This window comes from Bubalus kerabau, chromosome 12 (genome assembly GCF_029407905.1).
Source record: "Bubalus kerabau isolate K-KA32 ecotype Philippines breed swamp buffalo chromosome 12, PCC_UOA_SB_1v2, whole genome shotgun sequence".
NCBI classification, from domain to species: Eukaryota; Metazoa; Chordata; class Mammalia; order Artiodactyla; family Bovidae; genus Bubalus; species Bubalus kerabau.
Window position 1 is genome coordinate 22,183,757 of NC_073635.1, and position 23,273 is coordinate 22,207,029.

The window sequence follows — 23,273 nt, forward strand, 5'->3', positions numbered from 1 at the left end:
AATATCGTTATATAGATATTTTACTTTATTGTATACGTATTAGATACATAGTTTAAAAGGAATAAAAATCCTACTCTCTAGAACATGAGACAGTAAATAGAACAAAGATTGACACTATTATATAAATGGGATTCATGAACATAAATAAGTAGTGATTTTTAACTATATTTATATTATGCAGTTTTAAAACTATCTAATCTTTTACAATGACCAAATCCTTACTTGAAACTGTAGAGTTGATAAAGGATATATGCCACTTAAGTATTAGTTTGGAGACTTACAAAACAGTTTTACTGGTGGTATTTATGTGTGAGAAGAGTCCTACTACTGTGTATGATTATCATGTTTTAGGAGACATGATTTAATGGTGAAGTTTTTATACTAACATTACAAGGAAAAAATCAGTTTTAAGTTATTAGTTATTTTAGAAATACTACTTAAACTAGAATGACATTTATGAAATAGTATATATTCCTTCTCTAATTCCATTTTAATGGTCTATATAAACGGTTATCAAACGAAGCGATGGGGTTAAAATTTTTTTAGTATTTTAGATAGTCAAGTTAGAAAAGGAACTTAAGAAAGGAACTCAGATTTAAAGTTCCAAAGACCCCATCAGCTTTGGCACGTTTTCTTTCTTACCACAAATCATTTGCCCTTAGAAATGGAGTAGTTAACTATCCTTCTTATGACCTTGGCTATAATAAAAAGAAAGCGGTCAAGAGACCACAGATGCAGCCACCGGCACTGATGGAGAGCAGCTGTGAGCAGGCAGGGACACAGGAGACCGCAGAACTGGGCGACAGAGTGAGCTAATTCAGTCTTAACAAATCACCTATTTCAGAGAAAAACTCGGTCTGTTGAGATCAACAAGGCAGGATTAACTTTCTGCCGTGAATACTTAGGTACTTGGCAACTCCTGATCTAAAGGACATACAAAACCACAACCAACCAACCACTCTTGGAATATAATATAACCCCATTCCTTATTAGAACCTCACTCCTCTTCTGCTGGGTCAGGTTCAGAGAACATTCCGCACAGGGCTGCGTTGGGGCGGCACACGAAAGCATCAGTTTCACATCCCAACTCTGTTAACTGTTCCAGTGATGACACGCAAGGATAATGGTCTTTTAACATATCTGGCAATTTAGAGGTCTTCTCTTGAAGACGTCGAGAACGTCTAACTGGTGTTAGAAACTTTAGCTCTTTATATGCTGAATTTGTTTCATCAAACTGCATCTTCTTTTTTACACTAAAAAAGAAAGACCCACAAAATTATTCCCATTTTCACTTCATATTTTTATACTAAATATTTATCCATGTGACTTGTCCTACAGAAAGAGGGCCTGCCAGCTCCCTGAAGTCAGGAACTTTTTCATTTCTCCATTTGTTGCTTGTTACAACTTGTACACACTAGATACTTGAATACCTATAGAATTGGCTAATTGCTCAATTCCAAAACCCACTGTTATTAGTAATACCCAGAAATTAAAGTTTTTCTTTTTTAAAATGGTAATATTTAGGAAAAAGCAAAGCAAGTACAGGTGAAATGTTCCAATCACATTTTGTTTGAAACCTTTCTATTAACAAATAGTTCTAATCAGGAGCTTAAAGATTTCAAAATACCACATGCATGATCCCTAAGCATAAAAACAAGAGCACATTACATTTTAAAAGTTTACCTTTGCAAGTATGGTGTAGTAGACACATTATATTTAATTAAGCAACTTGCCCTAGTGTTTGTACTTGGGGTTTTAACATCACTGGTTGGGTCTTTTACTTTGTCATCTTGCTCTTTTTCACAGTCTTGAAACACATTTCTAGGAGGCTTATTTTCCATTTCCAGTTTTCCTGGTTCTGGACCAGCACCTGCACCATCAGCGTGGGCCTGGGTCTCCTCTTTGGCTGCACTAGTGTCCTCAATGTTTCCTCCTACAGAGAGATTTATAGACGAAGCTTTTGTTTGACTATAAAGAACAAATTCGGAAGACAAGTTTGTTTACAGTTAGCTGAATTTACAAAATCAAAGAACCACACTGCCATCTTGTAACCATTTACTTTTTCTAAGCAGATACTGCTAACAATTATTTAACAAATACCTAATATTTCCTATGTGTCAGGGATTACAGAAATGAATATCAAAAGGAAATCATCCACACCCTTTAAGAAGTTCACATTCTGTGGAAGAGACATGCTTTAAAATAATTATGTGAAAAATGCTATACAGGAGGTTAAAAAAACAAAGGGTCACAAGAACCCATACAAAGAAATAACTGAATTTGCTTGAGGACAGGGAGATGGCAAAGGAAGGCTTCACAAATGACATTTACATGGGGTCTTGAAAAATGAGTACAAGACAGAAGGAGGACAATCTTGGTATGAAGCTTAAAAATGATCTACTAAGACAAAATTAAAGGGCCAGCATGCTTAGAATATGTAAATTTTTAAAAACTACGGTATAATTGACATATAATATTTGTTTCAAGTGTACAACATAATGATTTGATATTTGTATATATCGTGAAATGACGACCACATACATTGTGAAATGATAACATCTGTCCCCATGGAGAGTTACAGATCTTTTTTTCTTGTGATGAGGACTTCTAAGGTTTACTCTCTCAACTTTCAAATATGCAACACAGTGTTATTACTTCAGATACCACACTGTACTTTGCATCCCCAGGACTTACTTATTTTATAACGGGTAGTTTGTATCTTTTGACCTCCCTTCACCCATTTCAGTGGGTTAGGCTGTTCTTAGACCTTCCTCTGCCTTTGGTTTGTGATACGGTCATGGTGGAGAGATGTGACAGGATGTGGTCCACTGGAGAAGGGAATGGCAAACCACTCCAGTATTCTTGCCTTGAGAACCCCATAAACAGTATGAAAAGGCAAAATGATAGGATACTGAAAGAGGAACTCCCCAGGTCAATAGGTGCCCAATATGCTACTGGAGATCAGTGGAGAAATAACTCCAGAAAGAATGAAGGGATGGAGCCAAAGCAAAAACAATACCCAGCTGTGGATGTGACTGGTGATAGAAGCAAGGTCTGATGCTGTAAAGAGCAATATTGCATAGGAACCTAGAATGTCAGGTCCATGAATCAAGGCAAATTGGAAGTGGTCAAACAAGAGATGGCAAGAGAGAACATCGACATTCTAGGAATCAGCGAACTCAAATGGACTGGAATGGGTGAATCTAACTCAGATGACCATTATATCTACTACTGCGGGCCGGAATCCCTCAGAAGAAATGGAGTAGCCATCATGGTCAACAAAAGAGTCCGAAATGCAGTACTTGGATGCAATCTCAAAAACGACAGAATGATCGCTGTTCGTTTCCAAGGCAAACCATTCAATATCACAATAATCCAAGTCTACGCCCCAACCAGTAGCGCTGAAGAAGCTGAAGTTGAATGGTTCTATGAAGACCTACAAGACCTTTTAGAACTAACACCCAAAAAAGATGTCCTTTTCATTACAGGGGACTGGAATGCAAAAGTAGAAGTCAAGAAACACCTGCAGTAACAGGAAAATTTGGCCTTGGAATACGGAATGAAGCAGGGCAAAGACTAATAGAGTTTTGCCAAGAAAATGCACTGGTCATAGCAAACACCCTCTTCCAACAACACAAGAGAAGACTCTATACATGGACATCACCAGATGGTCAACACTGAAATCAGACTGATTATATTCTTTGCAGCCAAAGATGGAGAAGCTCTATACAGTCAGCAAAAACAAGACCAGGAGCTGACTGTGGCTCAGACCATGAACTCCTTATTGCCAAATTCAGACTTAAATTGAAGAAAGTAGGGAAAACCACTAGATCATTCAGGTATGACCTAAATCAAATCCCTTATGACTATACAGTGGAAGTGAAAAATAGATTTAAGGCCCTAGATTTGATAGATAAGAGTGCCTGATGAGCTATGGAATGAGGTTCATGACATTGTACAGGAGACAGGGATCAAGACCATCCCCATGGAAAAGAAATGCAAAAAAGCAAAATGGCTGTCTGGAGAGAGCTTACAAATAGCTGTGAAAAGAAGAGAAGCAAAAAGCAAAGGAGAAAAGGAAAGATATAAGCATCTGAATGCAGAGTTCCAAAGAACAGCAAGAAGAGATAAGAAAGCCTTCTTCAGCGATCAATGCAAAGAAATAGAGGAAAACAACAGAATGGGAAAGACTAGAGATCTCTTCAAGAAAATTAGAGATACCAAGGAACATTTCATGCAAAGATGGGCTCGATAAAGGACAGAAATGGTATGGACCTAACAGAAGCAGAAGATATTAAGAAGAGAGGGCAGGAATACACAGAAGAACTGTACAAAAAAGATCTTCATGACCCAGATAATCACGATGGTGTGATCACTGACCTAGAGCCAGACATTCTGGAATGTGAAGTCCAGTGGGCCTTAGAAAGCATCACTATGAACAAAGCTAGTGGAGGTGATGGAATTCCAGTTGAGCTATTTCAAATCCTGAAAGATGATGCTGTGAAAGTGCTGCACTCAATATGCCAGCAAATTTGGAAATCTCAGCAGTGGCCACAGGACTGGAAAAGGTCAGTTTTCATTCCAGTCCCAAAGAAAGGCAATGCCAAAGAATGCTCAAACTACCGCACAATTGCACTCATTTCACATGCTAGTAAAGTAATGCTCAAAATTCTCCAAGCCAGGCTTCAGCAATATGTGAACCGTGAACTTCCAGATGTTCAAGCTGGTTTTAGAAAGGGCAGAGGAACCAGAGATCAAATCGCCAACATCCGCTGGATCATCGAAAAAGCAAGAGAGTTCCAGAAAAACATCTATTTCTGCTTTATTGACTATGCCAAAGCCTTTGACTGTGTGGATCACAGTAAACTGTGGAAAATTCTGAAAGAGATGGGAATACCAGACCACCTGATCTGCTTCTTGAGAAATTTGTATGCAGGTCAAGAAGCAACAGTTAGAACTGGACATGGAACAACAGACTGGTTCCAAATAGGAAAAGGAGTACGTCAAGGCTGTATATTGTCACCCTGCTTATTTAACTTCTATGCAGAGTACATCATGAGAAACGCTGGACTGGAAGAAGCACAAGCTGGAATCAAGATTGCTGGGAGAAATATCAATAACCTCAGATATGCAAATGACACCACCCTTATGGCAGAAAGTGAAGAGAAACTAAAAAGGCTCTTGATGAAAGTCAAAGTGGAGAGTGAAAAAGTTGGCTTAAAGCTCAATGTTCAGAAAACGAAGATCATGGCATCCGGTCCCATCACTTCATGGGAAATAGATGGGGAAACAGTGCCAGACTTTATTTTTTTGTGCTCGAAAATCACTGCAGATGGTGACTGCAGCCATGAAATTAAAAGACGCTTACTCCTTGGAAGGAAAGTTATGACCAACCTAGATAGCATATTCAAAAGCAGAGACATTACCTTGCCAACAAAGGTTCGTCTAGTCAAGGCTATGGTTTTTCCTGTGGTCATGTATGGATGTGAGAGTTGGACTGTGAAGAAGGCTGAGCGCCGAAGAATTGATGCTTTTGAACGGTGGTGTTGAAGACTCTTGAGAGTCCCTTGGACTGCAAGGAGATCCAACCAGTCCATTCTGAAGGAGATCAGCCCTGGGGTTTCTTTGGAAAGAATGATGCTAAAGCTGAAACTCCAGTACTTTGGCCACCTCATGCGAAGAGTTGACTCATTGGAAAAAACCCTGATGCTGGGAGGGATTGGGGGCAGGAGGAGAAGGGGACGACAGAGGATGAGATGGCTGGATGGCATCACTGACTCTATGGACGTGAGTCTGGGTGAAGTCCAGGAGCTGGTGATGGACAGGGAGGCCTGGCGTGCTGTGATTCATGGGGTTGCAAAGAGTCGGACACGACTGAGTGACTGAACTGAACTGAGTCTTTCCTGGTTTTTCCTTCTCTCACCCTGATCATTCCCTCTTACATGTGTGTGTATTAGTTGCTCAGTCATGTCTGATTCTTTGCGACCCCACAGACTGTAGCTTGTCAGACTCCTCTGTCCATGGGATTCTCCAGACAAGAATACTGGAGTGGGTTGTCATTCCTTCTCCAGGGGATCTTCTTGACCCAGGGATCAAACCCAGGTCTCGGCACGGCAGGCAGATTCTTTACCATCTGAGCCACCAGGGAAGCCCATTCCCTCTTAAGCTCCTTCATTAAATACAGCCTTTAAGATCAGATCATATTGATTTCCTGTATGTCCCACTGGTACTTATTAACAGCAATCATAAATAGAAATATTCTCTGTTTAACTAAAAAATCTTTATAGAGGTCATCTAGTCAAAAAAGTGAAAGTCATGTCCAACTCTTTGCAACTCCGTGGACTATAACCTGCCAGGCTCCTGTTCATGGGATTCTCCAGGCAAGAATACTGGAGTGGGTTGCCATTCCCAACGCCAGGAGACCTTCCTAACCAAGACAGGAAAAGGCTAGAGAGGTAAGGTAACTTTCACAGATACATAATAACGATTTTGAACCAGATCTCCTAGTTAAGAATTATTTATACTATGTAGAGTCAATGAATTTCAGAGGTAAGTCAACAGAAGTATGAGGAAAGAACCAACTTAAATATTAAAAAAAGTTTAAAAAGATAAAAATAATTCAGCAAAGAAATTTAAAATTAAATCACAATTTACCTGAAGGAAACAAAAGAAACTAACTTACCAAATTTAAGTTTTTCTTGACTCTTCCTTGTCAGAATGTCAACAATTGTATGTCGCATCTCTTCGATGGGCTTATTTTTATTTTAATGAAGAAAGCAGACCCATATAAGTTTTATATTTCAGACATTAACTAGGTTATCCAAGTTGAAAATACTAAAACCAGTGATTACATGTTTTAAAAGAAAGCAATGGTTCTTAGACCATTTTTCTCAGAATTCTTGCTCCTCAATTTGAAAAACGCAACTGTCTTTTCCAAATAAAAATGAACTTAAAGAAAAGGAAGAAAGTGAAGTTGCTTAGTCATGTCCGACTCTTTGCGACCCCATGGACTGTAGCCCACCAGGCTTCTCTGTCCATGGGATTCTCTAGGCAAGAACACTGGAGTGGGTTGCCATTTCCTTCTCCAGGGGATCTTCCGGACCCAGGGATTGAACCCAGGTCTCCCACATTGCAGGCAGATGCTTTACCCTCTGAGCCACCAGGGTTAAGGGATAGAATTTTATCAGTTTAAAAAATTTCTGTTAATTTTTCTTAAGCCTATGGTAACTATTACTGCTTGCTTGACAGGAACAAAATGAATGAACAAGTAGCAAATTAAGACTATTAGTATCTATCAAAGAGCTGATCATATTTTTTACTCTAAATTTGTATTACTTTATTCCTTTTCTCCTACATTCCAGCCCATGGTTATATTTTTGTTTCACATGCTATTAAATGCATCTTTGAAGAGTTCAAGGTAGATTAGTCTAACATTTCATTTATTCAAAAACTCAGCAGCTCAGTAACCATGCATTAAACGTCATATAGTGTAAGTACTTACTACATTCCCTTGAAGCACAGTGCCTGCTAATGGAGTATATTCAAAGTATGGTACAAAAGGGAAGCTCGGGGTCACAGTCTTAATTCTTGAACTTGGTCCTGAAGGACTCACCCATCAGGTGTTCAGTTTTCTTGTCCAGTTTTGATCCCTGTTCCCCAACTTCTGCTCTGGTCTCACATCTCTTTACTGCTTTCTCTATGAATGCCTGGCTCTAGTTTTGCATCTTAGCTATACTGTCATAAGCACCATTAAGCAACGTCCCTCTGGCTCAATGTAGTAGGGACCTAACATTCTCTTCCAGGTAAAGTTCGGTGGAATATAATTATCCTTCAGCAAAGTGTCTTACACATTTAGAGAGAATACCTGCTGAATATATGATATTTTAATTCAGGTGAAAGATCAGATAGTATTTGTTGGCTTTGCTGGTACTAAAGGATATAGACCTTTCTTAAGGAAAGGCTGAAAAAGAAAAGTTTTTAAAAATTCTCTTTGTAAACAATTTCCAAGAATGCACTTCTGAGAAACTTGGCCAGAAGGAAATACATTTAGGAATATCTGCCCATAAAAACAAAAAAAACAACCAAATAAAAACTCAAGATATGACTTATTCTATACCCCAGGGCTTTTTTGTAGCAACACAATGGGAAGAGGTAACAGATACAATGTTAAACTACTATGGTGCTAATAATGTCAGAGAAATTCGTTTATTGCCATTTTCTATATGTGACTGGACCAAACATATGGCATATAAATGTGAGTCCATAAAGATAGACTTGTAAAGTGAGAGTTCTCTGGTCAGAGAGCTTGCTAACATTTTAAAAGTTAATTTAATTCCATTTGCTTTCTATTAAATAAATACTTTTTAATACTGAAAATTCAGTCTTTCAGTAGATTTCTCCACTAGAGGATGTCCAAAATGACATGTTGTGGTAAACTATTTCTCACATCACATTTTAGGAAACGCATACTTCAGCTTATATCCATTTTCTAAGGTCTGACTATCCCTAGTACATGAGCAAGCTTTAGAAGGGTGAGAAACAGCCTCTATAATATGTAATTCTGTGGTCTTTAAACATTCATTACTGCCACATAAATAAGCAAAATTGTATCAAGTTATATGGTGATGTGTTCCACAATAATTCTGAATTATTTACACTGAAATAATAAAGACCCGTAAGTTATCATCTCACCTGAGCTCCTGACAGAATGGCCTTCTCATAGATTGCGATAATACTTTCAATAGGACTTGTGAGTGATTCAATATGTGCAAGGCATATCCAATATTTAACAAGCTTTTTGGCATCTGGAATATTTTTAATCAGGTCATTTAGTGTAACTAATACTTCTTCTTTTGGACACCCCTAAAACAGCAAGAAATAAAGTGAGTGATGCTGTTTAGTCTACAAACTATGAACAATTAAGTAAGCCTACTACAATCAGGATCAGTGGTAAAGAGAAAAAAAGGGTGGTAGAAAATTATTCATAAAATAGTCACCATTGTTTTCCTTACTCCAAACTTATTCTGAATAGTTAGCAAGAAGTAGATCAGTCAAGAGTCAGAAAAACGAAACCCTAGTTGAGAAAAATTAGTAAACAGAGTGGCTAGCATGCTGCTCAGTCTCCATGTCTGGCCTCGTGTGTGTGATGGAGTACATCTGTTGGTGTGTGCATGCATTTACACTTTTCCCGCCTCTGCCTGGTCTCAGTTGTGGCTTGCAGGATCTTCTCGTTGCAGCAAGTGGGATCCAGTTCCCCGACCAGAGATGGAACCCAGGTTCTCTGCCATTGGGAGCGCAGAGTCCTAGCCACTGGACCACCAGGGGAGTCCTTATTTGTTATTTCTTTACTTATAATTTTTTAACCTACCAAATGCTTATGGAAACAGCTCACTAGTTTTTTTTTTCCCCTAATTATCTTTGTCAGGTTTTAATAGTAAGATTAAAAAAACGAATCTGTAATGGCTTATGTAATTAACAGCTATATACAGGTAAGTAGAAGGGCAGAAAATTCCACAGTATCAATAAAAAACCCCAGTAGAGTAGATAGGAATAGAATCAGTTTCCCTGACCATAATTTTCACTGGCTGTCAGAACTACAAAATGTTTAAAGATATTCATAAAGACTAGAGAAAAGGTTTGAAATCACACTCTGTATTCATCAGTCTTGCTATGTTTAGACACTAGTGAGTGACCAAAGCAAGATTAAAGAGACATCAGGAGAAAAACACACACACACACACACACACACACTCCGAAGTTGATTATCATACCCATAGGATTCTGGTCCAAATCATTAAATTCTACAGTTCAAGACCATGTTGGTTTAGATTAATGGGATTTGGTTTACAAATATTTTAGTTAAATTTAATCTGTGATAATAATTTGTGTTGCTAGTCTTTGGTACAGTGTAGAATGAGTAGAAAAAATAATTTGTAAATACGTTGATTGAATGTAAAAAACAGAAGTATCAGAGCAAATACCCAGCCCCAGCCTACTCTATAATAATATGTTAGAGAAATACAATATTTATAAACTCGATGGAAAAAAAATCTAAGTATCCCTTTGATTCATTTATAGGAACTCAATTAGAATGTAGCCCATTAAAGGCTAAAGAGAAACAATCTCACAATTAAGTCTCTATAACACCGCTGACACATTAATTGGTCATAAAAGACTGATGATATAATTTAATGAGATAACACTGATGAAGGTAATTTGTAAGCTATGAACTTCATTTGTAAGCTATTAAGTTATAAGCTATAAAGCTGTAAACAAATATAAGATAAAGACTCTACCTCATTAATCAGGTTCAGGCATTCAGAAAATGTCTTGTTTACTTTTTCAGTAAACAGTCGTTGCTCATCTTCTTCTGCCATGGTAGTCCAGAAGGATCCAACAGGTTGCTCCTTTTGTGTTTCGGGCTCAGGCCGGGTAACTGCTGAGCTCGGAGGCCGTTTCAGAATTCTTCCTTTGCCAGCCTTCCACTCACTCAGGCGAGCTCTACAGTCAGAAGCAGCAGATAAACGTTACTGTGACACTGAGGACAGAATTCTGTCAAACACAGCGAAAGCTGAACAGCACTTCCAGTCTTTAATTCTACACTAGTGGCACATATATGGTTCACCTGTCTGAAGATAAACAGGGAACATATCAGTGTTAACTATATGCACAGAGACCTCAAGAATGCATTTTTAAATGGAGAGGTTATAAAACATTTCCCAATTTCATTAACCATTTTAACTTTGACTACATAAAACAACCTAATTAAACATGTTTTGGTTTGGTTTTAGTCGCTAAGTCATATCCGACTGTTTTGCGACCCCATGGACTGTAGCCCACCAGGCTCCTCTGTCCATGGGATTATCCGGGCAAGAATATTGGAGTGGGTTGCCATTTCCTTCTGCAGGGTTTCTTCCCGACCGAGGGATCAAACCTGTGTCTTCTGCATTGCAGGTGGATTCTTTACCACTGAGCCACCAGGGAAGCCCAATTAAACATACTCAAGCATAGTAACTTAGGATATACTGTTCCACAATATAAATAAGCTTAGACTGATCTGCACATGAAGAGAATCCATGTACAAAAAACTCGAATACTCTAATATCAAGGAAATGATAAGCCGAATTCACAAATGGGACTCTACTGAAAATTGAGCTAATAAAATTACATCTACTTACTTTCTCTCCTCCGCAGTTTCTTTGGGCTGAGTCCATCTACTGTCAACAGCTGCTTTCACCGTAGTGTGGCTGCGCTGGCCAGCGCTTTTTGACTTTTCTATCAGTTTAGTGTTAGAAGATGTAGCAGGCCTGGCTACCATTCCAGCTGCCATGCTTTTTGATAGTGTCTTATCTCCTTTTATGTCCTGCGAAGAACCGGTCTTGATGCCAGACAAAACTGTATTTAACTCTTTCTCTCGAGGCCCTTTCCGAACTGTGACATTGGCAGACATCCTGCTGTTGCCGGGTTTCATGGTGTCCTGGGCTTTGTTGTGCTGACTTCTAATAGGAGGTCGCACAAGGTGTCGGATCTGAGATGTAGCGCTCGCAAATTTAGTGGCAGACGTCACATGTGAGGCTCTATCACTTTTCACTGTTATGCTGCTGACGTCTCCAGGCTGAGGCTTTGTGGCTTTAGAGACAGTCGCTGGAAGTTTCTTGGTTGTTGCAGAACTCTCATCTTTGACTTGCAGTGGTTTTCTAAAGGAATTAATCTTAGACTGAATAATTTGGCCACGATATGCTCCAAGCACAGGTTTCTTGGGCACGTTAGCATCATGCTTTGGTTTTTCTGTAATCACTGGTTTTTTTTTACTGTTGTTTTTGAGGTGAAATGTTTGGCTTAATGTTCTATGTTGACTTTGGGGGTCATCTTTAACTGGTAACAATGGCAGAGTTTGATTATTATCCTCAGAATTAGGTGGATCCGTGGCTAGAGTTGAATTGGTTAATTCATTAGAAGATTTTAAAGGAATACAGTTTTTTTCCACTGTTAAATTATTTTTGATCCCGGTAGGTCTACCAACATTCTCTTTATCAGCCTAAAAGAGTTATTTAAGACAAATCAGTATTTTAGAATTCCTTTCTTTCAGAAAGAGTTTAGGGAAAAAAACCTTCTTTAGGGATGAGGGAAAAGGGATGGAGAGCTACTCCATATCTTACCATTTTTGTCTTTGTTTTCAGAACTTTTTTCCCTTCTTGGATCTGGCCTTCAGATGTCCTGACTCTCTGATCTCCATCACTTAAAAAAAAAAAAGAAAATCCACATGCTTTTAGATAATGCTTCCTTTTTGGGGGGAGGTATAAGATCATGTAACCACTCTCAGACTTGGTAGTTCTAAATTGAGACAAGAACTGAGCTGAGATTGACTTGTTCTAAGCAAAACTTTTCTTTATTGTAGGGTGATTTAAAGCGTAAACAACATGGCTAGGGAAACTAAAGATATTTTCTTACAAGATCTTAAACCCTGCCATAATCTCATTCTAAACCATTCTCTAGTTGTTCAAACGAGTCTTCAAAAATCTTTGTTAAGCAACACTTTCTTTGGTTAGTTTTACGTATCTGGTACCAGACTTTCCTTGAAAAAAATTATTTTGAAATAGGTCTCCCAAAAGAAAACCAAAAATTTTCAAACACACAATTTATTAATTAATGTGGATTTTAGTTTCCAGATGGCATTGCATTTAGACTATACATCCCAAGCTAAAGATTCTTCAAGAATTAAACCTAGGAACAAGATGGCGGATGAGTAGGTGGACATGGAGTCTATCTCTCTCCATGGATACATCAGGAATACACCTTCAGACACAGAAGTGCATGCAGAACACCAGCTGCGAGCGGACAGGAGGATCTGACCAGCATAAAAGAATATACAGACCCACGCAAAACTCAGTAGAATGAAGGAACTAGAGGGAAAAACAGGAGTGTTAGTTAGGACTAGGCCTGACCTAGGCGGGTGGGGGAACTGAAGCAGGGGTCTGATCCCCACACTGGGGCAACTGTCTGAGTCAGAGGAGAAACATTTAAGGCTGAGAGTGCAACAGCTGATCTGTGGCATTCTAAATGGAATGAGACTCAGACAGTCCTTGCTGCAGCCATACATACCCCAGACAGGGCTGTAGATGCCCTGGAAGGCACAGCGGCTGGGAGCTGGAGTTTAGGGATTGTGGAGCAATCCCGGGGTGAGGGCTGCTGTTGACTGCAGAGAGATGGGTTGAGGGGATGTGAGGGAGGAGACTGTGGTGGGAAGTGCCTGTGGAGGAAAGCCAGGCAGCCATGGAAGAAGGGCGACACTGCTGAGTCCCATGTAGGGGTGGAGCCATCACCATAGCCTCTCTCCCCCCACACGCCAGAATCCGCAGCTGAACAGAGAGGCTGGCCCATCAAACACTGGAGGCACTGAACTACAGACTAGGACCCCACCCAGGGTGCCCCTTTAAGCGCCTGACCTACCAGTCTATAGAGTAGGGCCCCAGCCAGGGGGGCCCCTCTATGTGCCTCATGCACCAAACAACAGAGAAGGACTCCAGGCAAGGAAGCCCTCTAAGTGCCTGAAGGAGCGGAGCTATAGAGACTGGCCAAAGAGGCCTTCTGATTGCCAGCTACAAGAGGCTTGAAAAAAGACTCTGATACGGCCATAACCCCTGCGGCAGAGGTAGTCGGTGTCACTGCACACTTGGCGCCACCAGGGTCCCCACAAGTCAAGCAGCTGCGCCACCTTCATGCTTAACTCTTACGGGGGCAGAGCTGCCACAGGCAAAAAAAGCCTTGCGTCTTTGTGCACAGGGTTGCTTTGGTAGTGTCCAACTCTGAGACCCTGTAGACTGTGGACTTCCAGGCTTCTCTGTCATGGAGGGGCTCTCCAGGCAAGAATACTGGAGTGTATTGGCCAGTGCGGGTGGCCATACCCTTCTAGAGCACGATATTCCCTGCTTCCCTCACTGCCAACTCCCGAGTACCTGGTGCTGCCAGAACCCCTGCGACCCATGCACCACCTCCACACCTGGCCCTCACAGGGGCAAACCCAAGTCCTCCAGGGCAGCCTCAGGAGCAAACCCCAGTGGACGACCCACATGCAGAGGTGGAAATAAAACCACAATTAAAACCCAGGGGCAATGCGGCTAAGGAAGAAGGCCCAAAACGTTCCCACCAGCTGTACAAGCTGCAGATTAAATCCACAGGATCAACTATGTAGACTCTACCTACGGAATATATAAAAGGTCATTAAGAGCTCCCACAAAAGAAAACGTATTAGTTCTGATAGCTGTGGGCATTGGAGGCAAGAATACAGAGGAGTAAGACCAGATTAGAATCTGAGCCCACAGCAGGTGCAGGGATCAGCACAGTGTTGGAGGCATCCTAGGGAGGCAAGGCGGACGGTGACTCCCAGCGAGGGAAAGGACTCTGACAGCAGTGACTCAAGAAAAGCCTTTATTATTCTTATGTTTTGACTTGTTCTGAAGATTCTTTGGTATTTTTTTTCTTTTTTTCCCCCTGTGTTATAGTTGTTGATTTTATTGGCACTATGAAATCTAATTAAGCTTCTGAGCTTTTTTTTTTCTTTTTCTTTTTTCTTCTCAGTCACATTTTTTATTACTGTATAAACCTCTGCCTCTACATTGGGCTTTTGCAGTTCTGGGGAGTTTCCTTTTTTTTTTCTTTTCTCTTTTTAAAATTTTTTAAACCTATTATTGTTTTTCCTACATTTATTCCTTTGTTGGCTTTTCCTACTGTTTTTTTTTTTCTTGCAGTTAATCTTTAATGTATATAAATCTTCTTTATCTACCTCTGTTTAGCCTTGCATATCTATTCTTTCTTTTCCTCTCAACATATTTGTTAGTTTTATTTTCATTGCTTTATTCCCAGTTGGCACCTTGCTTTAGTTTTGTTTTCCAGTTTGTTCTTCAGATAGTTAGTTTTGTTCTGGTAGAGATAATTTTTGGTTTCCTTTGTCTGCTGGGTCAATCTTTTGTACTTTATTTTTGTTGGACTGTTTTCATTTTGCTTATGGGTGTTTATGTGTATATTCAGTCACACTTTTTATTTTTATTATTGTTATAAACCTCTGCCTTTGCATTGGGCTTTTGCAATTCTGTTATGTTTTTTTTTCTTTCTTCTTTTCTCTTTTTTATAATTTAACTTAAATTTTCTAAACCTATTATTTTTTTCTACATTTATTCCTTTGTTTGCCTTTCCTACTGCAATTAATCTTTAATACATATAAATCTTCTGCATATACCTCTATTTAACTTTGCGTATCTATTCTTTCTTTTCTTTCCTCTCAACATATTTGTTAGTTTTGTTTTCATTGCTTCATTACCCACTTGACACCTTGCTTTAGTTTTGGTTTCCAGTTTGTGCTTTACTTAGTTTTATTCTTAACTGGTAAATATAATTTTATATTTCCTTTGTTCTCTGGGTCAATCTATTGTACTTTACTTTTGTTGGACTATTCTGACTTTGCTCATGGGTGTATATGTATATTCCATTATTTTAATTATTATTTGACTGATTTTGTAACTGCCATTTGTCTGGAGTTCATCTTTGGTCCCTCATTTTTGGATATTTGTTTTAATCTCACCTAATGCCATAACAAACCACTTGTAGAAGCTTTGATCCTGACCAGAGATCAAGCCTTGAGCCTTTGGAGTGGGAGCACTGACCCCAAGACCCTAGACTACCAGACAACTAACCTTCAGTTCAGTTCAGTCGCTCAGTAGTGTCTGACTCTTTGCAACCCCATGAATCGCAGCACGCCAGGCCTCCCTGTCCATCACCAACTCCTGGAGTTCACTCATACTCATGTCCATCGAGTCGGTGATGCCATCCAGTCATCTCATCCTCTGTCGTCCCCTTCTCCTCCTGCCCCCAATCCCTCCCAGCATCAGGGTCTTTTCCAATGAGTCAACTCTTCGCATGAGGTGGCCAAAGTACTGGAGTTTCAGCTTTAGCATCATTCCTTCCAAAGAACACCCAGGGCTGATCTCTTTTCTTCAGTTCAGTTCAGTTCAGTCGCTCAGTCATGTCCAACTCTAGTATCAAATAGTGAGAACTCACACAAAGGAAACCACTTGAATACAATTCCCGGCATCACCCAACCAACAGTAGCACACTGTGCAGGAGGCCTCATCTAAACAACAAAGAAAACAAAAATACAAACCCAATCATCAGCAGACAGGATTACCACCTGACTCAGCCTTGCCCATTAGAGGAAAAACAAACAAAGACTCAGCACAAATCTCACCCTATAAGAAGCTTACACAAACCACTGGACCAACCTTAGGAGGGCAGAAACCAAAAGGAAGAAAGAATTCAACCCTGAAGGCTGGGAAAAGGAGACCTCAAACACAATAAGTTAAAAATAATGAAAAGGCAGAGAAATACTACACAAATAAAAGAACAAACTAGAAACACAGAAGTCCAAATAAATTAAGAGGAAATAGGCAAGCTACCTGAAAAAGAATTCAGAATAATGATAATAAAGATGATCAAAAAACAAAATGGAGAAAATGCAAAAATCAATTAACAAAGACCTACCTCATAGGGTAAAGGAAATAAAAACAAAAGTAAACAAGTGGGACCTCATTAAACTTAAAAGCTTTTGCACAGCAAAGGAAACTATAAGCAAGGTGGAAAGACAACCCTCAGAATGGGAGAAAATAAAAGCAAATGAAACAACTGACAAAGGATTAATTTCCAAAATATACAAGCAGCTCATATAACTCAACGTCAGAAAAACAAACAACCCAATAAAAAAGTGGGGAAAAGACCTAAACAGACATTTCTCCAAAGATGACATACAGATGGCTAACAGACACATGAAAAGATGCTCAACATCGCTCATTATTAGAAGAATGCAAATCAAAACCACAACCTCAGACCAGTCAGAATGGCCATCATCAAAAAGTCTACAAACAATAAATGCTGGAGAGGGTGTGGAGAAAAGAGAATGCTCTTGCACTGTTGGTGTGAATGTAAATTGATACAGCCACTATGGAAGACAGTATGTAGATTCCTTAAAAAACTACGAATAAAACCACTATATGACCCAGCAATCCCACTCCTGGCATACACCCTGAGGCAACCAAAATTGAAAAAGACACATGTATCCCACTGTTCACTGCAGCACTATATACAATAGTTAGAACATGGAAGCAACCTAGATGTCTATCAACAGATGAATGGATAAAGAAGTTGTGGTACATATACACAATGGAATATTCAGTCAGTTCAGTTCAGTCTTGTCCAACTCTTTGTGACCCCACGAATCGCAGCACGCCAGGCCTCCCTGTCCATCACCAACTCCCAGAGTTCACTCAGACTCACGTCCATCGAGTCAGTGATGCCATCCAGCCATCTCATCCTCTGTCGTCCCCTTCTCCTCCTGCCCCCAATCCTTCCCAGCATCAGAGTTTTCCAATTAGTCAACTCTTCGCATGAGGTGACCAAAGTATTGGAGTTTCAGCTTCAGCATCATTCCTTCCAAAGAAATCCCAGGGCTGATCTCCTTCAGAATGGACTGGTTGGATCTCCTTGCAGTCCAAGGGACTCTCAAGAGTCTTCTCCAACACCACAGTTCAAAAGCATCAATTCTTCGGCGCTCAGCCTTCTTCACAGTCCAACTCTCACATCCATACATGACTACTGGAAAAACCATAGCCTTGACTAGATGGACCTTTGTTGGCAAAGTAATGTCTCTGCTTTTGAATATGCTATCTAGGTTGGTCATAACTTTCCTTCCAAGGAGTAAGCATTTTTTAATTTAATGGCTGCAGTCACCATCTGCAGTGATTTTGGAGCCCCCAAAAATAAAGTCTGACACTGTTTCCACTGTTTCCCCATCATTACTTAGCCATAAAATGGAACGCATTTGAGTCAGTTCTGATAAGGTGGATGAACCTAGAACCTATTATACAGAGTGAAGTGAGTCAGAAAGAGAAAGATAAATATCATATTCCAATGCACGTATACAGAATCTAGAAAAATGGTACTGAAGAATTTATTTACAGGGCAGCAATGGGACTTCCCTAGTGGCTCAGAGGCTAAAACGTCTGCCTGCAATGCGGGAGACCCGGGTTCAATCCTTGGGTTGGGAAGAGTCCCTGGAGAAGGAAATGGCAACCCACTCCAGTATTCTTGCCTGGAGAATCCCATGGTCGGAGAAGCCTGGTGGGCTACAGTCCACGGGGTCGCAAAGAGTAGGATACAACTAACCGACTTCACTAACGGAGACATAGGGAATAGACTTATGGACACGGGGAGAGGAGAGGAGAGGGTTAGATGTATGGGAAGAATAACATGGAAACTTATATTAGCATATGTAAAAGACAGCCAATGGAAATTTGCTGTATGGCTCAGGAAACTCAAACAGGGGCTCTGTATCAACCTAGAGGGGTGGGATGCAGAGGGAGACGGGAGGGAGGTTTCAAAAGGTAGGGGATATATATGTACCTATGGCTGATTCATGTTGAGGTCTGACAGAAAACAACAAAATTCTATAAAGCAATTATTCTTCAATTAAAAAAAAAAAAGAATTAAACCCACACTTCTTTTTACAGAGATAGGCTAGTTAGTACAGGCCATGAGACTCTCTCAGCAAATGATTTCGTATTCTGTGAACAAAGTGGGGAAAAAAGGGTCAGTTGGACATGCCTTTGATTCTAAGTCAGATTTCAACTTCATAGATACAAAAATGTGAACAAAATGTATATTTTACGGTCAACAGAGTTTGAGAGCTCTATAGTTTAGATTGTTCTTTTCTTCCCATTGTGTATAAGAGTACTCTAAACCCCATAACCCAGTTGGATTCCTTATTTAAATAAGTAACTTGAGAGTCACAGTCACATTTGAATTAATGTTCTTTCTCTGCTTTCCCTCTATTAATTTCATTCCACCTCAAGGTCTTAAATAAATACCATCTACACACTGACAACTCGCAAGTTTTTATCTCTAGTCCAATTCTCACCCCCTGAACTTCAGACACATCACTGTTTGGCATCTCCACTTAGATGTCTTCTTGCTACCTCAGACTTATCATGGTCAAACAGAGCTCTGGATTCTCCCACTCCTCCCTCACGCTTCCCATCTCAATATACAGGATCACCATCCACCCAGTTATTCAAATCAAAAGTCTAGGATCATCTTTTTGTCTTGAACAAAAAAATTGGGATTTGTGAAAGAAAATGTTTATTCTAAAGTAAAGAAACTATATGCAAGTCAGGAAGAAACAGTTAGAACTGGACATGGAACCACAGACTGGTTCCAAATAGGAAAAGGAGTACGTCAAGGCTGTATATTGTCACCCTGCTTGTTTAACTTCTATGCAGAGTACATCATGAGAAACGCTAGGCTGGAAGAAGCACAAGCTGGAAGCAAGATTGCCAGGAAAAATATCAATAACCTCAGATATGCAGATGACACCACTCTTATGGCAGAAAGTGAAGAGGAACTAAAAAGCCTCTTGATGACAGTGAAAGAGGAGAGTGAAAAAGTTGGCTTAAAGCTCAACATTCAGAAAACAAAGATCATGGCATCTGGTCCCATCACTTCATGGGAAATAGATGGGGAAACAGTGGGAACAGTGTCAGACTTTATCTTTTTGGGCTCCAAAATCACTGCAGATGGTGACTGCAGCCATGAAATTAAAAGACACTTACACTTTGGAAGGAAAGTTATGACCAACCTAGATAGCATATTCAAAAGCAGAGACATTACTTTGCCAACAAAGGTCTGTCTAGTCAAGGCTATGGTTTTTCCAGTGGTCGTGTATGGATGTGAGAGTTGGACTGTGAAGAAAGCTAAGCGCCGAAGAATTGATGCTTTTGAACTGTGGTGTTGGAGAGGACTCTTGAGAGTCCCTTGGACTGCAAGGAGATCCAACCAGTCCATTCTAAAGGAGATCAGTCCTGGGTATTCATTGGAAGGACTGATGCTGAAGCTGAAACGCCAATACTTGGGCCACCTCATGAGAAGAGTTGACTCACTGGAAAAGACCCTTATAATGGGAGGGATTGGGGGCAGGAGTAGAAGGGGATGACAGAGGATGAGATGGCTAGATGGCATCACTGACTCAACGGACGTGAGTTTGAGTGAACTCCGGGAGATGGTGATGGACAGGGAGGCCTGGTGTGCTGTGATTCATGGGGTCGCAAAAAGTCGGATATGACTGAGCAACTGAACTGAAAGAAACTAATTAATGTAAAAAAATTTTTTTTAATTTTTATTGGGAACAATGCCAAACTTAAAGTTGCAAAATTATAAATAAAGAATATGCATATATTCTTTACCCAGATTTGCCTCCTGTTAACATTTTTATCTCATTTCCAATATCATTTGCACTCTTTCTGAACGTATCTATGTGTAGAATATATACAACTTTTTACCTGAACTTTTCAAGTTAAGTTATATACATGATGGCTCTTTACCACTAAATGCTTTGATGTTTATTTCCTAAAAACAGGAATTTTATATACTCACAGAACAGTCATCAAATTCATAAGTTTACCTTGATTTACCACCTTATTGTTCACAGTTGAAAACTGAGCTAATAATGTCCTTCACAGTATTTCCTTTTCCACTATCAAACACAGTATAAGGGTCAGGTATTGAACTTAGCTGTCATATCTCTTTAGCCTCCTTTAACCTGGACATTCAGGATCATCTCTGACTCTATTTTTTCTTTTATATCCCACAGCTAATCCATCACCAAGTCCTGCCAGCTCTATCTCCTAAATATAAGCAGAAGTTTCCACCCTGGAGAAGGGTATGAAGCATTCATCAAGACAAACTATATCAATAAATACAGTACCTATTATAAAGAAATGCAAATTAAAATACTGGATTAAATAAAATGTTATTAAAATTCATTTCCTTTTAAAAATGTGGCCACTAGAAAATTTTAAATTACACATGTGGCTCACATTACATCTTTACTGGACAGCTTTAATTTGACAGACGTGAACTGAAAAAAATTTGACCTCACCTGAGTAACATCTGATTTTCCTGTTTGCACGCAAAGGAAGTTTTTCTTTTTAACAGATGCTCCTTGAGTTTTTGTCTTCTTTGCTCTAAATAACAAAAGAGCTAAGGGTCAGCATCAGCTACAATAACTCCAATACTGATTTAACTTCGAAAAATATTCTACTTGAGATCACATATTGTCTACAACCCAAAATTTCCCATTTCAATACTGCCTTTGAGAAATAATCATATTTTTAAATTACTGTTACTATAACTGGTCCCCATAACCACTCTGTTATGTACAAGAATAACATTGCCTACTGTCCGAAAGTGAAGTCTGGAGAGCATCACATACAGTTCCCGAAAGCCAAGTTTTAAGAGCTAAATGGTAGAGATGAGACACCTGACTCCAAGTTCTAATATACCAGAAGTGGGTGAGAATTTGTTTTCCCATTCATAGGCCAAGAAACAGCTATTATTTCTGAAGACCCGGACAACTCGAGATTTCTCTGAACTCGAAGGGAACGAGTTCAATCTGAAGCATCAAACGCGCACACCCTTCGGCAGAAATGAACTCCCGACTCGGGAGGCGGGAGGGCCCTGCGCAGGCGCAGCTACCCGGGCGGGCGCGGCCCCGCCCCGCGCCGCCCCGCCCCCGCGGGCCCGGAGCCCAGAACACTCGCTCCTACGTCGCCCCCGGCTAAACGGATTCTCTCACCTGAGGCGCGTCTCCCCCGCCAGCGTGTCTCGACCGCACGCAAGGCGTTCAGTCCGTACACTAACAGCACACAGCGGGCACCACTCCGATTGTCCAGTTCATAAACGCCGAGAACGCGGCCGCGAGAGGCCAAGGCCCCGTGCGGGCTTCTCACACAACCGTACCGGGGTTGGGGGCGGGGGAAGGCGGTCTGCGGCCCCGCGGCCCTGACGGCCTTGCCCGAGCCATCCCGCCCCTGCAGCCGCCCCGGCCCCTCAGGCAAACGATCCACCGTCCGGCTCGCGCCACTCCCGCCACCGCGGGCCTCACCTCTGAATGCGGACTGGGTCCTCTGACTCGGGTTCAGCTGCAGGTCCTGGGGGATGGCTGGGGTGCTCATCACAGCTCGGGGCAGCAGGGTACGTGTCTCCGGCGTAAACTTCCTCCGGACGCTGCTGCTGTTCTCTGCCTCTGGGCGCGCGGGCTCTGCCTTAGACAGCGCGGCCGCCCATTGGTGCTCGGCGTGAATTGAACAAGCCAATGGGCGTAGAGGGGCGGGGCCTGAGCTACGGTTGCAGAGGCGGGGCTTGCGTCTCCCGACTTCGGTTAGGACCGCTCTGGACTGAGTCAGTGGGTTTTCAAACCTAAACAGCGTGCTTGGGCTTGGGCTTGGACTTGGCCATGTGAGAGGAGTCGGCCTGCTGTCTCTGCTCAGTAGCAGATAGATCTCTTCTTTAGACGCTCACACTGCATTGAGGAAGGCAGAGGAGAAAAGTGTTGTCTGGTGTGTTTCAGTTCAGTTCAGTTCAGTTCAGTCCAGTCGCTCAGTCGTGTCTTCTTTGCGACCCCATGAATCGCAGCACGCCAGGCCTCCCTGTCCATCACCAACTCCCAGAGTTCACCCAAACTCATGTCCATCGAGTCAGTGATGCCATCCAGCCATCTCATCCTCTGTCGTCCCCTTCTCCTCCTGCCCCCAATCCCTCCCAGCATCAGGGTCTTTTCCAATGAGTCAACTCTTCGCATGAGGTGGCCAAAGTATTGGAGTTCCAGCTTCACTGAGGGTTATGTTAGGTAAGTAGACTAGGGAAAAGGAGTCCAAAATGGCAGTGGCTAAAAGACAAGGAAGGGAAAAGCCCGCGAAAATAGAACAAAAGAAGGTCAAAGGAAGGTCCAAGGACCAGAGTGAAGGCTTCAGGCAGAACAAACAGCGCTCCTGGCTAAGCCCAATTTGCACAGGGCAGGCCAAGGTGGAGGAAAAAACATATAAAAGGAGGAGCCAAAGTGCTTTCTGACGGACTCGCTCTCTCTCTCTCTCCTGCTATCTTCTAAATAAAATAGAGCTGTAACACTGATTTGCCTAAGAGCTGTAGTACGGTTTGTCCAAGACCCAAAAGCTGTGATGCACCAAGGGCTTTAATGTCCATCGCTCCAAATCTTTGTTGTGAAGAGACAAAGAACCGAGGAACATACACTGGCGTGACAGTTATAAATGCCCACTGCTGTACCCAGAGCGTGTGTATTTCCCTTTCACAAATATTCATTGCCGCATCACCGCCCTGAAGTGGGAAGTTATCAGGCTCAGTAGCTACATGTCCACGTTGGCACAGATTGCGAAGAG

General features: G+C 41.1%; 1 protein-coding gene across 2 annotated transcripts; it reads right to left on the reverse strand.

Annotated features, from left to right (window-relative positions):
* Positions 1-4: 4 nt before the first annotated feature.
* CKAP2 (cytoskeleton associated protein 2) lies at positions 5-22,175 on the reverse strand. 2 transcript variants are annotated; one of them, XM_055542247.1, is made up of 9 exons: positions 21,983-22,175; positions 20,978-21,062; positions 12,159-12,237; positions 11,178-12,037; positions 10,296-10,500; positions 8,692-8,862; positions 6,683-6,752; positions 1,684-1,933; positions 5-1,253 (listed from the first exon to the last, which is right to left on the reverse strand). In XM_055542247.1, exons 1-9 carry the CDS (start codon positions 22,050-22,052, stop codon positions 998-1,000), a joined length of 2,046 nt encoding a protein of 681 aa, XP_055398222.1. In that variant the 5' UTR covers positions 22,053-22,175; the 3' UTR covers positions 5-997. The 2 variants fall into 2 exon arrangements, with proteins under 2 accessions (XP_055398222.1, XP_055398221.1); XM_055542246.1 differs by lacking the exon at positions 21,983-22,175 and adding an exon at positions 21,381-21,555.
* Positions 22,176-23,273: the final 1,098 nt, after the last annotated feature.